This window comes from Drosophila yakuba, chromosome 2L (assembly GCF_016746365.2).
Source record: "Drosophila yakuba strain Tai18E2 chromosome 2L, Prin_Dyak_Tai18E2_2.1, whole genome shotgun sequence".
In the NCBI taxonomy this organism is placed as follows: domain Eukaryota; kingdom Metazoa; phylum Arthropoda; class Insecta; order Diptera; family Drosophilidae; genus Drosophila; species Drosophila yakuba.
This window is the reverse complement of record NC_052527.2, coordinates 3,840,517-3,855,212: the sequence shown is the minus strand read 5'-3', so window position 1 is coordinate 3,855,212 and position 14,696 is coordinate 3,840,517. Positions and strand designations below refer to the sequence as shown.

General features: G+C 43.0%; 1 protein-coding gene and 1 long non-coding RNA gene across 3 annotated transcripts; one reads left to right on the top strand and one right to left on the bottom strand.

The window, feature by feature from the left end:
* Window positions 1–152: 152 nt before the first annotated feature.
* On the bottom strand, window positions 153–12,674 carry LOC6526772 (protein bowel). Of its 2 annotated transcripts, XM_015197971.2 has the most exons (4): window positions 12,593–12,674; window positions 11,672–11,904; window positions 3,755–4,642; window positions 153–2,427 (listed from the first exon to the last, which is right to left on the bottom strand). In XM_015197971.2, the coding sequence occupies exons 3-4, from the start codon at window positions 4,606–4,608 to the stop codon at window positions 1,044–1,046; spliced, it is 2,238 nt and encodes a 745-aa protein (XP_015053457.1). In that variant the 5' UTR covers window positions 4,609–4,642; window positions 11,672–11,904; window positions 12,593–12,674; the 3' UTR covers window positions 153–1,043. The 2 variants fall into 2 exon arrangements, with proteins under 2 accessions (XP_015053457.1, XP_002087875.1); XM_002087839.3 differs by lacking the exons at window positions 11,672–11,904; window positions 12,593–12,674 and adding an exon at window positions 4,985–5,315.
* On the top strand, window positions 12,671–14,659 carry LOC120320531. Its single transcript, XR_005560026.2, has 2 exons — window positions 12,671–14,188; window positions 14,504–14,659. It is a non-coding gene; the product is annotated as an uncharacterized LOC120320531 (long non-coding RNA).
* The last annotated feature ends 37 nt before the right edge of the window (window positions 14,660–14,696 follow it).

The following is a 14,696-nucleotide window of genomic DNA, read 5'->3' as shown; positions in this document are numbered from 1 at the left end:
CAACTTAACTGCCCAGAGTGCTTTTGAATAAAGTGGATGTGAGGCGGTACCTTGGGATACTTGGTCAGAAAATGTAGATTTTATTTGGGGTTACTGAAATATATCATACTCAGCTCTATGAAGATCCCACCCAAGGAAATGACATGCAACAGTTTTTCAATATTAATGCATACTTTATTTGAAATCAACTAACTCGCTATGGTTTGAATAAAATCATTTAAAATTGAAGGAAGACCATGGAATTCTATGGGTTGCTTACATAAACTAATGCAAAACTCTTAAACTTTAAGCCTAATTACATAAGGTTCAACTGGAATGTTGCTTGTAGTTTGATTTTGCTTTATGCTCTGCTTTACACTAGCTTTTACTTTCAACCATTTTATTCCCTACAGCAAAATCGATTTACGATTTTGTTTACTCATTAAGATTAGCTTACCGGATAAGGAAACATAAATAAAAAATTGGAATTCACTCAGCAAACAGCAACACTTAGTGTTGGGCCATGACATTAAAAACTAATCGATAGACTCTCGTACTAAAGGCTTAAACATTTAAATGGGCAGATTTAAGCTAAGTTCCTAACGCATAAGAGCTCTATAAAATGCAACAACAGAGTTTTTTTTTCGCTTACAATTATCGCTTAGGGGTGTAACTGTTTTTATTACTTAGTTTAGGTTTATTGCCTTGCCTAGACATTGTACTAAAAAGTATTAAAACGTAGATCTAAATATATTTTAATGTACTTGTGGGTTCAAAACGGAGAGCCCTCGTTTGACCATTGGGAACAATAATTGTTTGTCGTCATAAAGGTTACGATTTTCATCTGATCAGCTTAGAAAAAATCGGAATTGATGCTTAGGATCTTCTACATGTTATACAAGAACAAAGATTTTGGTCCGCTCTGTATTTATTTGAAATACATATCTTTTCGATGTTTCAAATCCGTGAGAGCTTTGATAAATAGTTTCCCAAATTATATTGTTTATCTATTCCGATCTCACCTCCAGTTATGAATAGTTTACTAGTTCTTGCGCAGTTTATTTCTAACGTCTCATTATGTCCTCAATGCTGAACCCTGTTCTTCTGGGTGGTGCAGGCGGTGGTGCTATGGGCGGTGGTGCCACTGGTGGTCCCTTTTCGGTGGTGGCACCACTAGTTTCCGTACTCGGTGGTTTTCCCAAAAGCTGTCTGGGTGGATGTCGCGACATATTTAGCGCATATATGCTAGGACTATCCACGAAGGTCCTTTGACCCAATCCAGGATGGTGGTGCGGATCCAGCAAGTCCAAGGTCGGCGCCGGAAGAATTCTCTTTCGCATGGGAATCGAACCCAAAAAACTGGGCATAGCTTCATGCGGTGAATGCAGTGGTTGATTGGGTGGTTTACCCGACTCCGGTTGGGTTATTATAGTGGGTGGTGTATGTGGTGGCGGTGGTGCACCAGCCTTCGAAAGATTCAAGCTCTTGTGGTGCAAGTCGCGTCGAACGTGCAGAATGGGCAAATAGGGATCTCCGTTGGGTGGGAGCAAGTGTGGATGTCCGGGGTGCTGGTGGGTCGGCGGTGGAGCCCCGGGTGGTGCAGGCGGTGGTGCAGCTGCTCCAGGTGGTACAGGATATCGCACAAATGAAGGTGGAACGGGTAGGTTGGTAAGGCCAGAGTTTCCGGGCTCCTCCTGATGTTTCTCGCCATGTGGCCGCATTGTGTAGGTTTCACCGCCCTCATGATGACAGTGGGTCACGCCCTGGCGTTCCGGCTTGGTGCCCACCGACGATGATGATGGTTGTGACGTGGCTGCAGCCTTGCTCGCCTGGAAACGAGCCACCAGTGCCACCTCTGCCTGCTCCTCGTCCTCGGGATCAAAGTCGTCGTCCTCTTCCCGGGGCAAATCATGTACTCTTGGCAGATCCTGCAGTTCCTCCTCCTCATCGAAGTCATCGAACTCCTCTTCGCTTTCCTCCTGATCGATGGCAGCCTTGCGCTTGAGTCTCATTCTTTCGGACTCCGATTTCTCACCCGCAGCTCCAGAGTCGCCCAAGTTGTGAACTGGCGACTGGCGCGGCGAGTCCACCTCAAGCAGCGAATCCTCCTCGTCGCCACTCAAGTTCCTGGCCTCATCCTCTTCGCCCACATCCACATAGTCGCCGGAATTGACCTCGCCCACGGCATGGGTCAAGGCATGACGGCGTAGGTCACAGTTCCGGCGGAAAACTTTGCCGCACGACGAGCACTCGTAGGGCTTGTGATCCGTGTGGGTGAGCAGATGGGTCTTCAGGTTGGAGCGCTGATTGAATGATCGACTGCAAACGGGGCACTTGTGTGGCGATTCCTCCATGTGCAGGATCTTGTGGACGGCCAAGGTCCTCGATTGGCAGAAGCCTTTGCCGCATTCCGTGCATTTGAAGGGTTTCTCCTTGGAGTGAATATACCTGGGCAAATACAAGTGGAGAAACAATTAGACTTTATTGTTATGGCGTGGGCGTTTTTCTGGTAGCTGCAATTGGTAGCCCAGGTTGACAGTTATCTCTGCTCAAATGCAACCTCAACTTGAACCGATAAAGCTCACTGATATACAGCTTTCGCATACCCTAACTAAGGATACAACTGGCGCAAGCAAAGTATGAATGAAAGAGTATAGAACTCTAGCATATTACTTATTTTTCTCTTTCAATATTATTTATATTTTTAATGATTGAAACTAAGCCCGGATTTATTCTAACTTTAAACCCAATATCTTAAAGTTTTACTTTAAGAAATCCTAATCAACTGTATCCTTTTAACTGATAGGGTATTTAACTTTCGTGCTTGCGAACTGCTTGCATTAATTTTTTATGTTTATGGCGGCCATCTTGGCAATGGCGTCCACTTGTTGTTGGATAGCAGCAGCAGCCGCAGCCTCAGTAAAAACTTAAAGTCCCCATCTTCGACGGAGCCACAGATTCAGCATCGCATCGGAGGCAGCAGCTGCTGCTGCTGGTGGTGAACAAAAAAATATATGTATAAAACCAAAAACAGGTTCTGCCTCCGAAGCACCGAGATTCTTCTCCCATGCTCGGCGCGTTTCTGGTAAAAAAAAAAAATACAAAAAAGTTAAGAAGAATTAGCCCCGCGGCAAAGCAAACAAACGACAAATGGACCGATACCGAACGATCAAAAGACAGAACGCTCGGACAGGCCGACACATTGAAGTCGGCTGTGGTGGAGACCTGCTGCCTGGGATACACAGAGCCGATATATAGCCCCCAACCACTTGGCCATCCCTCAATTTTAATGCTGGTGGAGGAGCCCCAAAGGAAAACCAACAGAGTTAATTAACTTTGTGTTGTACTCTTCGGCCGCGTTGGAGTTTCACTGGCCGTCGGAGGAGCTCTGATTTTTGGGTCCATTTTATGGGGGAAATTATTTGAGTTGGGGTTGGAAAGGAAAACTCGTCGTAAAGACGGAAGATTTCCTGGAAAATTTCGTATGGTAAAAGGTGTCGTTTTAGGCTATTCTCCTATATATGTAAAATCAATAAAAAACGCCTTTCGCTTTTGGCCGTGTTTTTTGTCACACAATACAATTCTATACAATTCCTATTAGGCATTAAATTATCTAATCATCAGATGAACAAATAATCCATTGCCTTTAGAGGGTATTCCATTATTCGCCATTCGTTCACACTTGGAGCACCAAGTGTGTCTGCAGGCCTGATGGCAATTACCCGAGCAGTCACTGCCCCCTTTTGTGATTTCATGTACCCCAACCTCGACTCACCTGTGATCCCTCAGGTGATCCTGTCGCCGGAACGCCTTGCCGCAGATATCACAGGAATAGGGCCGCTCGTCCGTGTGTGTCCTCTCGTGGATGAGCAGATTGTACGACTTGGTGAACTGTCGATTGCAGAACTTGCAGATGAACTGTTTCTTGGGCCGGGATGCCCGACCAGGAGCACGTAGCAGACGTCTATCCAGTCCAGCATGCATTCCCGGACCCAAGCCAGGTGGAAATAGAGCTGCGGCTGCGGCTCCTGGGGGAAAGGGAAAACTGCCGGCTCCCGTGGGCGAAGGACCTGGCCCGGTGAGATATGGCGGAGGTGGCACGCCAGCTGGTCCATACAACACACCAGGCGGTGGCACACCAGGACCACCGGGTCCTCCAGGACCACGGCCCAACATGGCCGCTGCCGCAGCGGCCTCCCTTAAAGCCAACTCCTTGCGCTTGTCCGCCATCATGGCAATGATTTCGTAGTTGGAATTACTACCGGGACGAACCTTTCCGGTGGGCAGAACCGGCACAAAGGCAGAGATCTCGCGGTGATGCGATGGTGGTGGCGGTGGCGGCGGTCCATGCAGTCCGGCCAAATGCTGCTGATAGGCCAGCTGTGTTTCATACGCCGAGATCCGGCTGGCCGATGAGTTGCGCGAATCGCCGTTACCATTCTGGGAGCCACCATCCGATCCTCCGGTGCCACCGTTCCTATCCGCCGCACCAGGAAGACCACCGCCACCCACCGCCGCCGCTGCCGCCGCCATCGAGTTCATGAACTGATCCATCCGGGAAGGTCGCAGCATGGGTATCGCACCGCCTCCTCCGCCGGAGATCTCGCTGGATGAGCTTTCCGTGGGCATTCTACTGGAGGGGGCTCTTCACATTCCGTTGGAACTGCCGGAGATAGGGGATAGAACAGAAAAAAGCCGAAAATAAAATAAGGGTGGTGGTAAATAACAATTAGTACACGATTGTGCTGGGTTAATTGGGCTCTCGGTTTTCGAGGCTTATCTTAATTGCGAACCAAGTGCAATAAACGGATATTTCCACGTTGTATTCTTTATAGCTCCTAGGGTAGTGCTGGGTATGCTAAAACCCATGTTAACTGACTTAAAATACATATTTTAGTAGTAACTTGGTTGCTCTGTAGGCAGTTTTCTTGCCATTGCAATTTTCATGATCTTGGTTTCATATAGAATAGAATAAATAGTTTTATCTCAACCGGTTGTAACTCACTTTTAGTACTGAATTTCTTCAAATTTGCTTTTTGCACTTCTTATCACAGAATAAAACAGCCTTAGTGGCATTAAACTTGCAAATAGCGCGAGATTATCACTTGAAAGCTGTTCTTTCAGAATTTATCCACGTGAACGTGATTTAGCAACAAAAAAAATAGGAGAACAATATATTTTTTAGTATCACAGTACATAATTGTTCACAGGGTAACCAAACAGTTTATCACATTATGGCCCTATGTCTATGTGGTTGTTGCTGTGTTTTTTCCATAGGTATTTTATTATTATTGTTGGTTTATTATTATCAGCGGCGGACTGCCGACGACGGCGAGTGAAACTAAACTGAAAACGAGTCGCAGTTTGGCACCGCGATCGGTTCGGCTTCCAGTGCGCAGGTTAGATAAGATTGTGCGTCTAAAAAAACCTGCCTCCGAACCTCTGAGACTGAGTAAGCAGCACAGTAGTAACGATATAAACACACACACACAGACACACACTCTGCCAGGTATATGCATATATGTGCCTGTGATATATGGCATATCGGCAGATACCCTGGCACACTCAGATACAGATACAAAGATACAGATATACTCGTACAGAGGCAGGCAGCCAAGTTGCCGTCGGTTTTGGTAAATGACTCGAACCGAACTCGACCGACTGCTTACTGGATTTACGCAACAGGAGCCTCGACTTCTGAGTGCCTCGAAAGAAGAAGAGGGGTAGAGGGGTAGGGGCAGGGGCAGGGGGCAGGGGGTGCGGGTCCCGGAACGTGATCATCACGATAATAACAAAATAATGCACATAATAATGATCACAATGATGGGCAGACCATAAAATTTGTGGCCCCATCTTGCAAACGCTTCTTGCTGCCATCTTCTCAACGTTTTGCACAGCAGAAAAAAATGGCATCAATTCAGTTCCCAGTTCTATATTTTATGATCTATCTTTTATGAAAGCCCAAGATGTAAAAGTAATATTTTTATAAAATTTATAAACAGAGTAATATAATTTAAGAAATGATTTTGTGACTTCAAAGAAGTGAGTTTCAGAAAGCGAATTTTCTTCAGTGCGACATCCTTTTTTTTCGGTGCACTATCCTCATTTAAATGTACAACCAGTTGCGCAGAGACGAACAAAAAAAGCTTTCAAAATAATCCCGCTGTCGTTGCAATGACAGTTTTGCTTATCATTTGGCTAGAATCGTTCTGCTGTCTCGGTTGATTTGAATGCAAAATGCTGCAACGTCATTAAGAGCAACATTAACATTCGGCTAACAACAAGCGAAGTGATCGTCATAGTTGGTTAAGAAAACGAGCTAAGCCAAGATTTTGAAGAGGCGCCCATTGTTGAAGATACCGTTCTATCCGTACGGATGACTAGTCATTGTGGGGGTCTTATCTATGGAAATTATTTTGGCATTGTCTGGCTGGAGAGTGCGCTGTCAGATTAGCTCTATAAAGTAGCTGAAATCATGACTTGATCATGAGTGTATCATTGTTATGGGGGAACGACACTGCGGACCACGTATATTTCAAGTGGTTGAGGTATAAGCAGGTCCCAATTATTAATTCAAATAGCTGTTAAATGTGGGTAGGTCTTATCGCGCTTCATATCAGGCAGCAGTTAGGATATTAGGCAAATAGCAGATCTAATTGTAATATTTACTCTAGGAATGCCTACGAAAATCATATCGAAACCGGTTTAAATATCACTAGCACATGCCACACTAATCTCCGCGTTTATTAGATAGTAATTGGATAATTCTTTCAGTTCAATACCTTTTGATGGTAGCAGCACACACCGTACTTCTAATCTAACCCATGCGAGTTCCTCCTGCCCTCGCTGATAATCTGTCGCAGTCTATCTATATTGGATTCAATAAAGCACTTATCTGATCTAATAAATCCCCCAACTTAGGGAACCTTTGCTTTAGATGAGCGATGGCCCGCAGTACCTCATTCGATTACGATCCCGATAATCCCCCCATCAATGTGGGCTCACGTATTTCTGGTAGCCTCGAAAAAAACTAAAATGTAACCCGTTTTGGGCATTTATATATATGTATATATTTTTTTTTTCGATCTCAGTACTTTTTCTAGGGTTTGTTTCCACACTTTTGCATTTACGACCGCTTTGGGTACACGTTTCACCCCACACCCTGTGCACATACAATGTACAATTCAGCGTTCATTATCTTTTTTGAAACATCGGCACTTTTGAAAACGTCAAGCCAAATAAGAAAAACAAATAAAATTCATGTAAATAATGGACATCATCAGCAAAAGCGACGGCACGTAGACTGCCGTAGAAATATTGAGAGAGAGTTGTGCGCACAGATACAGATACAAAGACAGATACATTTACAGATGCGGAGATACAAAGATACTCGTACTCAAAGATCCACAGATACGTTTGCGCAAACGGTTGCCCAGCAAATGAAGCCAAAGGCTTAAAGTTTCCAATATGTGTGCGTCTGGAGGTGCACTGAAAAAATTCGGTTGCACTCTATGTGATTTACTTAAAATAGTATATTTTATAATTTTGAATATAGAGGGTAGTAAATGATTAGTAAATAATTAGCACCGATAAATTTCCTATTTTACGTATTACACATTCATCTTCAATTAGTGATCTCGTTTCTTTCTCTGTAACGTACATATAATAAAAAGAGCCAGAAGACCAACTACTGCTGGGAGGAAAATAAAAGATATCGAGGAGCAATTTGGCTGCCACTTTTTTCCCTCCTCTTCTTTTTGAGCCGTCTTGCTTCTTTTCCCTGGATTTCTGGGTCCGGGATCGCTTCGTTTGCTGGCTTTTTGTGTGTAAACAACTGAGGCCAGCAGAAACCCAGGGCCCAGCCGAGTGAAAAGGTTTCAGTTGATAAAAAAAAAAAAATACAGAAAAAAATATACAAACACACACAGCAGACACACACTGGGCAAACGGATTTAGTATTTGTATAGAAAACGCAGAGAGCTGAGGAGGCGAGTTTGTCCCGCTGATGAGATGGCCTACGATGGCTGGAAATGTCCATGCGTCTTACTGCCCAGTGCTTAAGTGCTGAGGAGGGGTATATCAGGTTTTTCCGGCTAAACAAACGATCTATTAGAAGTAAAGTAGCTATATTTTATTTTAAAACTCTAAACTTATAGAAAGTAGTATGATGCTCAATGAGAAGTAAAAACATGTTGAATCAAATAATCATTTAAAGTCATATGCATTAGTCAGATAGGTCCTAGATGAACTATTAACTGGAGGCTAAGAGTTTTCCATATGATAATGTTTCTGAGCAATGGATTTCGAAAAAGGGACCACCAGCTAGAAATAACTCCTACCTTTTTAAGGCCGGGGTACACACGTCGTCTATCAGTAAACCTTCGTTTCGGACCTTATCTTCTGGGCCGAGTGCTTACCGGGCCCCCATATGCACTTCAGTTTGCTTACAAAACACCGGCCAACAACAACAAACAAGCCAGAAGATGACGACGAAGAAAAGTGAAGAGGTGGGAGGAGTTCCCCGGCGGAGAGGAGGAGAATGGGTATTACGGGTGAAGGTATGGAAAAAGGGTCGCCGAGATCGGCTTTGCAGTGCGGAATGCTCTTGGCCAGTCAGTTTTTAATCCCTTCGGGATACTTTTTCTTCCTCTGAGTGTGCATATGTGTGTGTGTGTTTGTGTGAAGGTAGCTAATAATCAAGACAGCGAAGGAGAGGAGGAAAAATCGCCGCAGACTTATAATTATAGTCGAAGAGAATAAGCAAGTAAAAAAAAAAACTAAACGAAGCGAAAGAGGCCTGCACTTCACATGCGTTAATCTGAAAACCCTTTCGGGCCCAAGCAGCATCTGAGATTATAGTCAAAGCTATTAAAAATCTAGCATAATCATTGCCCTCGGTGGAAAACAAGTTGCGTTGTTGTTTTTCTGTTTTTCTATTTTTTGCTCCCGAGGTAGGCAGGCGATCTTCCTGCGCTGCCTTGTCTATAATTTTCTTGATTAATATCCATGAGATTTACACATTTGGAGTGCTGGCCAGAACCCCCCGCTCCACAGCCCCTCCCTCCACCCGTCGCATGGCTGTGTGTGCTGGCCATTAATTTAAAAGCTTTGCTAATTTCGCGGGGAAATCTGGAAACGAACAACTGCTAATGAAGTTTTATGGGTTCGGGAATGCAGCTGCAGCAGGGATTGATAATGTCGTTAGCATAAATTGAAAATGCTTTCAAGTAACGACCGAAGATTTGTTATTATTAAAGGATGGAGCACTCGGTCTGAGCAGAACATCGCCAAGGGATTATTATTAAATGATAAATGGGAAGCAGCAGATAACCAGATTCCTCTGCTTGCTGATATAAATATATTCTATAAGATTGAATTGAAACCTCTTTAGGATTAGCAGAAGTTCATACAGTTATTTACTGAAATTGAATTATTTCGGCTTAACTTTGACTCTTTCTAATACCTCTTGCAGTAATCCACTCTGAATGCTAAGCCGATCTCTGTATAATTTCGTTGGCATATTGTGCTGCTGCTTTCATTCGAACTAAATCCATACAAAAATGTGACCCCTGAATAGAGCTCTTAAGATCTTTTGTTACTGGGATTGCTACTTTTTCCGGGCAATCTATTGTGTTATTATTTCAATGGGTCGATTCTTATTTATTGGTAGAGTTTATGCTAATGGGTGTAGCAGCACCAAGACTATGATTTATTAATCCTAATGCAATTGGATTATGCTAATGGCACACAAATCATGATCCTGGCTACAAATTAGTTGTATTTCTTTTGGTGCCCAACCCAAAACTTAATATGTAAACTCATAATCACCTTTCCGCTGTCCGATTTCGTTGATAAAATCAAAAATTCATATTCCCTAGACAACAGGTAATTTCCCCATCAAAATTGATGAGTTCCCGTTCCAGAACCACAATAAATAAACTGGTCTATCAGGTGAATTATACACACGTGCCAAAACGAGGCGTGTCCATGTAGCCAATTCAATTTAAAAGCCGTATATGGCGAACCCTAACGAGGTATTGTTCTTCCGCTTTATGGCAAACTTAAATTCATCAACTATTTTGTCACGATTTTAATTAATTTCTATTTCCCTGCCACAAGACAATTAACAGCGTTTACCCCTGCAGCTGGTGCAACCGAAAAATAATAGTTGGTGGCCGAAGATGGAGAGGAAAACCCACCCAAAGAGGTAAAGCGCCATAAACTTTTATGGTACTCCCTTTCTTATGCTAAAAGTCTTTTTGGACACAAGCCCAAATGGCCCATAAAACAAGACAATGAACATCCAAAATAGATCTCCACTGAGGCGAAACAAAAGCCAATAACTTTATAGAACCGCAACCAAAAAACAAAAAAAAAAAAGAAACAAAATCCCAGACTGTGAGAGCGCGGGAGGCGTTTTACAAAAAAAGCTTAAAAATGAAGGAAAAAGTAAAGCATTTAAAAGAAATCAAGAGATGTAGATGACGATGATGATGATGATGATTATGCTCTGAGGTTGAGGCTGAGGCTGAATCCGAATCCAAATCGGTATCTGAACCCAACAGAAGCTTGCGGCAATTGCGTTTCCTTTTTGGCCACACGTTCTGGACAATTAAAGCCCCAGTCGAGCTACGAATCTGAATCGAGCCAAGTTAAGACCGCGGCCACGACCGAAAGCCGAAAACAGAAAACCAAAAAACCGGATTCCGAGCCGCGAAGGAGCGAAGAAGACGGCGAGTGCGACCACTGGCCACTGGCACTGGCTACAAGTGAACTGGTTTACAAAGAAAAGAAACAGAAATGGAAAAAAAATGTGAAAAATCCCTAACTTTAAAGCCGATACCTTTAATACCCTTTGCAAAATAAGTAAACCAATGAACGTTATAATAATAGATTTGTTGAAAAACCACTGTTCTTGTCGAAGTTTTCGAATATTTATCTGGCTCTTCGTTTAAAGCAATGTAAATCAATTAAATGTATTTTTGAAACCTAGCTTGAAAATTCAGCATGGCATAAATGGGAATGATTTCTAAAAATGTATCATTATTAGCGATGAAAATATTTATAGCAATACATATTTTAAATATTAAATACCCCATTTGCAATCAAAGTTCCCTTACTGAGAGCACCTATAAGAGACCCCCAGAATTCCAAGCGAAGGTTTTTCGAGTCCGGCTCGAACAGTCCAACTCGAACCGAGCGCCACAGCAACAACAATGGGGCAAGCGGGTGGTTCAGGATGGTGGGGGGAGGCAGTGGGTTTAGGGGGGAGATGGGGGGTGGTCGTACTCCACCGTGGACTGTGCGGCACCACACTGAGTTCAGTGGCAATGACAGTGGCACATGCAGTTGTAGTGGAAGCCGCTTGTCGGTCGACAGTCCGCCAACCGCCAACGTTGTTGCCCTCTCTTTCGCGTTACTCGCCCCGTCTCTTTCTGTTTGTGGAGCAGGTTTTGAGATATATCTTGAATCTTTCTCTCTCCTTCTCTGTCTGCGTACTCGTTGAATTTTTGTACTCGCTGCCTTTTTGGCCAACGCAAAAAATACCAAAATAAAAAAATAATCAAAATAATTAGCTAGCCCTACGCCACTCAAAAAAAAAAACAAAAAAAAATAATACAAGTAAAAATAAGTGGTGTGGAATTTTCGTGCTCTTCTGAGAGGGCTGTGATCATTCTTGGCGGAATCTTACCTGTTGGTTAAACAGAAGAAAGCCCCAGGCTCTCTGGGCTTTATCTTTGAGTCCTCAAGTATCCAAGTGGTTTTTCAATATGTTTCTGCTGGTTTTTTGCTAGTTTTTAAGCTTTGAAATGCTTGGCATTGTTTTTTGTTTTTCAGGTAGATATTTATATCATTTAAGTGGCACTTCAACTGTATGTTGTTTTTCGTAGTTGTATTTGTATGTAAACTCTGTTAATAATTTTTCTGTGAATTTAGAGGAAAAAAATTTTATTAAAATTTTCTAGATATCTGTTGGAATTTTTGTTTTTTTATTTAAATTTAAACAAGTATTTCATCGATGCACTCTCAAGTAAATGTATTTAAAAACACGCACACTAAGGGACAATTTTGAGATACAAATCACGGCACGATTGCCCCGGGGGGTGGGGCAGAGGGGGCGGCAGGGGGGCGGTTACGGGAGCAGCAGCAGCAGCAGCAGCAGCATCAACGGCAGTCAGCTACCACAAACCACGTAGTTTTTTTCCTTCCAAAATCCACGTACAACTCGCGCACAAACACACACTGGCTGTATTTGTATCTCACAGATACGAAAACCGAACGATGAAAAACCCGAACCGAAACCTCAACCACAACGAACTGAAAACCGAACGAGAACGAGAGATACGATACACGGCAGCTGAAATGTGTTTTTCTACATTTTGTTTGAAATAGGAGCTGAAGCCAGTGCAGCTACCAATTCGCTCCTCAAGTAGTCCCAAACTCTTCCCACACACAGAGTCAGTTGCAGTTGAAAAGCGCTTTTCTCGAGGCAACTGGCGATGCAACAAGTTCACTCACACACACACACACACACACACCTGAGCGTACTAGGCCCGCTCAATAAGATACATCGGCGAAAGATACAGATAGCTATAGAGCGAGAGGCACTCACAATGCAGTTCACTTTTCCAACAGCTCTAGCCAACGATCCGCGCGCAGGTGCGTTAGCCACGATCAACACTCGAAGACTGAGCCACGAACCCAAGAACAGGGCCCGAATGGAGAAAGATATGGGTAGGGAGAAAGAGAGAGAATCGAGAGAAGCGGGCTGAGATACAGATACAGATACGTAGAAAGAGACAAGCGACGAGTAGCGAGCAGGAGCACTAAAACCAGCTTAGTGCACTGGGAACATATTTTTTAAACACATTCGAAATAACTAAAGAAAATACTAAAAACTAATCTTCATATTCAGGGAATGTCAGATACTCATATCATGTCGTATAAATATATAGGCTAAAGAAAGGATGCACACAAATTTTCTTTTGTATTACCTAGTAACTTTATATAAAGTTCAGGTTTTAAAGGAAACTAGTACGACATTTCTCTCAGTGGAGGAGAGGAATTAAACCGAACTCAACCCAACCGGCCGCCAGTCGCACGCTGCTAAGTGGACGAATGGACCTGCAGACGGACTTATATGGAGACTGGCACTGGCGGAGCGTGGAACGTGCATTCGTACGACGAGTTATTGTCAGTTAGAGCGCTACCTGTTTACCGACCGACTACCGACTACCACCGACTGCTTTTTTGGGCCCGGTCGAGAGGGTTGGGTACAATTGGCCCGGGTGTTGCCAGATAGCTGCCCATGGATCGTTATGGTGGCTTCACCCGCCAAGGAGGTGGAGGGTGTAACTCTGGTAGTCCCCTGTTTATTGTTATTCCTTCTTTTTTAGTGTGTGTTTTTTAGGGTGTATTTTGTTCTTCGGCTTTTGTTGCGGTTTCATTTGGGCGAATGACTAATCAGAAAGCATTTTTAGGGAGGCAAGGTGATAAGGTTTCTTCGAAGAAGGGGTTGCTAAGCGGTTGGGGTGAAATAAACTGCATTACTCACACGGATTTACCTGCGATGACAAGTTCTAATGTTCTACTGATAAGTAAATATGATATTGGCATATTTAGTTAGTACCTTTTGCATTTATAACCCAATTGTGGAAAATTTATTTATTTATGCACTGATGATTAATTGGAAAATGTACAATATTTCAGCAGCCAAGTTGTAAAATTCATTTATGGAAATGGATCGTAAAACAATATAAGTCTAGAAACCATGTTATCGCCAGACTGACTTTTATTAAAGGTAATTAATCCCTATAGACGAAGGCACGCAACGGAATTCGTAAGCAAAATTAAAAAAAAAAAAATTAATAATGGATTTCAGCTACTTTAATAGGTCTTCAGTAAACCTTAGCGTTACTATCCCAGCAATCTGGCAACCTCTGCTGGCAATGCAGCATCAATGCGGTCAAGAGGTAAAAGAAAAGACGGCAACAAAAATACCAAAAATCAGCGAGGGTCCAAAAGTAGAAGGAGTTACGTTTCGGCCACGACGATGACGATGGCGATGATCATGGTCGTAATGATTCCGAGATGCCGAAAAGGAAAAACCCGAAAAGTACCCAACAACAGAGAGTCGGAGCCGGAGCCATGTAATTAAGGTGGTGCTGCACAGTGGAACTAAATTGTGGCTGCTGCCACTGCAAAAACAGTAAGTGGAAATGGAGATACAAAGCGGCAGTCCGAAGACCAGAAATAAGTGGTAGAAAAGAGAAGACGGAAAAACGGTAGCTGCCTCATAGGGCGAGCGAATTGTTATGCTAGTCGTCGACTTCCCCCATCAACAACTGTTGCTCCCTGTTGCACTCAGAAAAAAAATATTTGGCACATAAGAACACACAAAAAATTAAATAACAAATACCTTTGATTCACATCCTTAGTATCACTATACTCAAATTTAAATGGAACTTAAAATTCTGTTTAAAAATAATATTACGAATAATAATATCTTATTCTTACTTTGCAGTTTGCTTAAGAATATACAGTATACCCGCATTAGATATCCATGGTAATGAGGTCACCGCTGTTTTTCTGAGTGCACGTCGCTTGAAGTAGCTTCCCTGCTTGCATATTTTGCATCGCTTTACGATTTTAAAATAAATTACTTGAAATTTGTGTAAAACATGTGGCCAACTCCGAGTTCAACTGGTAGTTTGTAG

Excerpts from the sequence above, each read along its gene's own strand:
- LOC6526772 (XM_015197971.2), bottom strand. The coding sequence starts at position 4,608 with ATGCCCACGGAAAGCTCATCCAGCGAGATCTCCGGCGGAGGAGGCGGT. Across the intron at positions 2,428-3,754 it reads GATCACCTGAGGGATCACAG|GTATATTCACTCCAAGGAGA; the intron begins GTGAGTCGAGGT and ends GTATTTGCCCAG.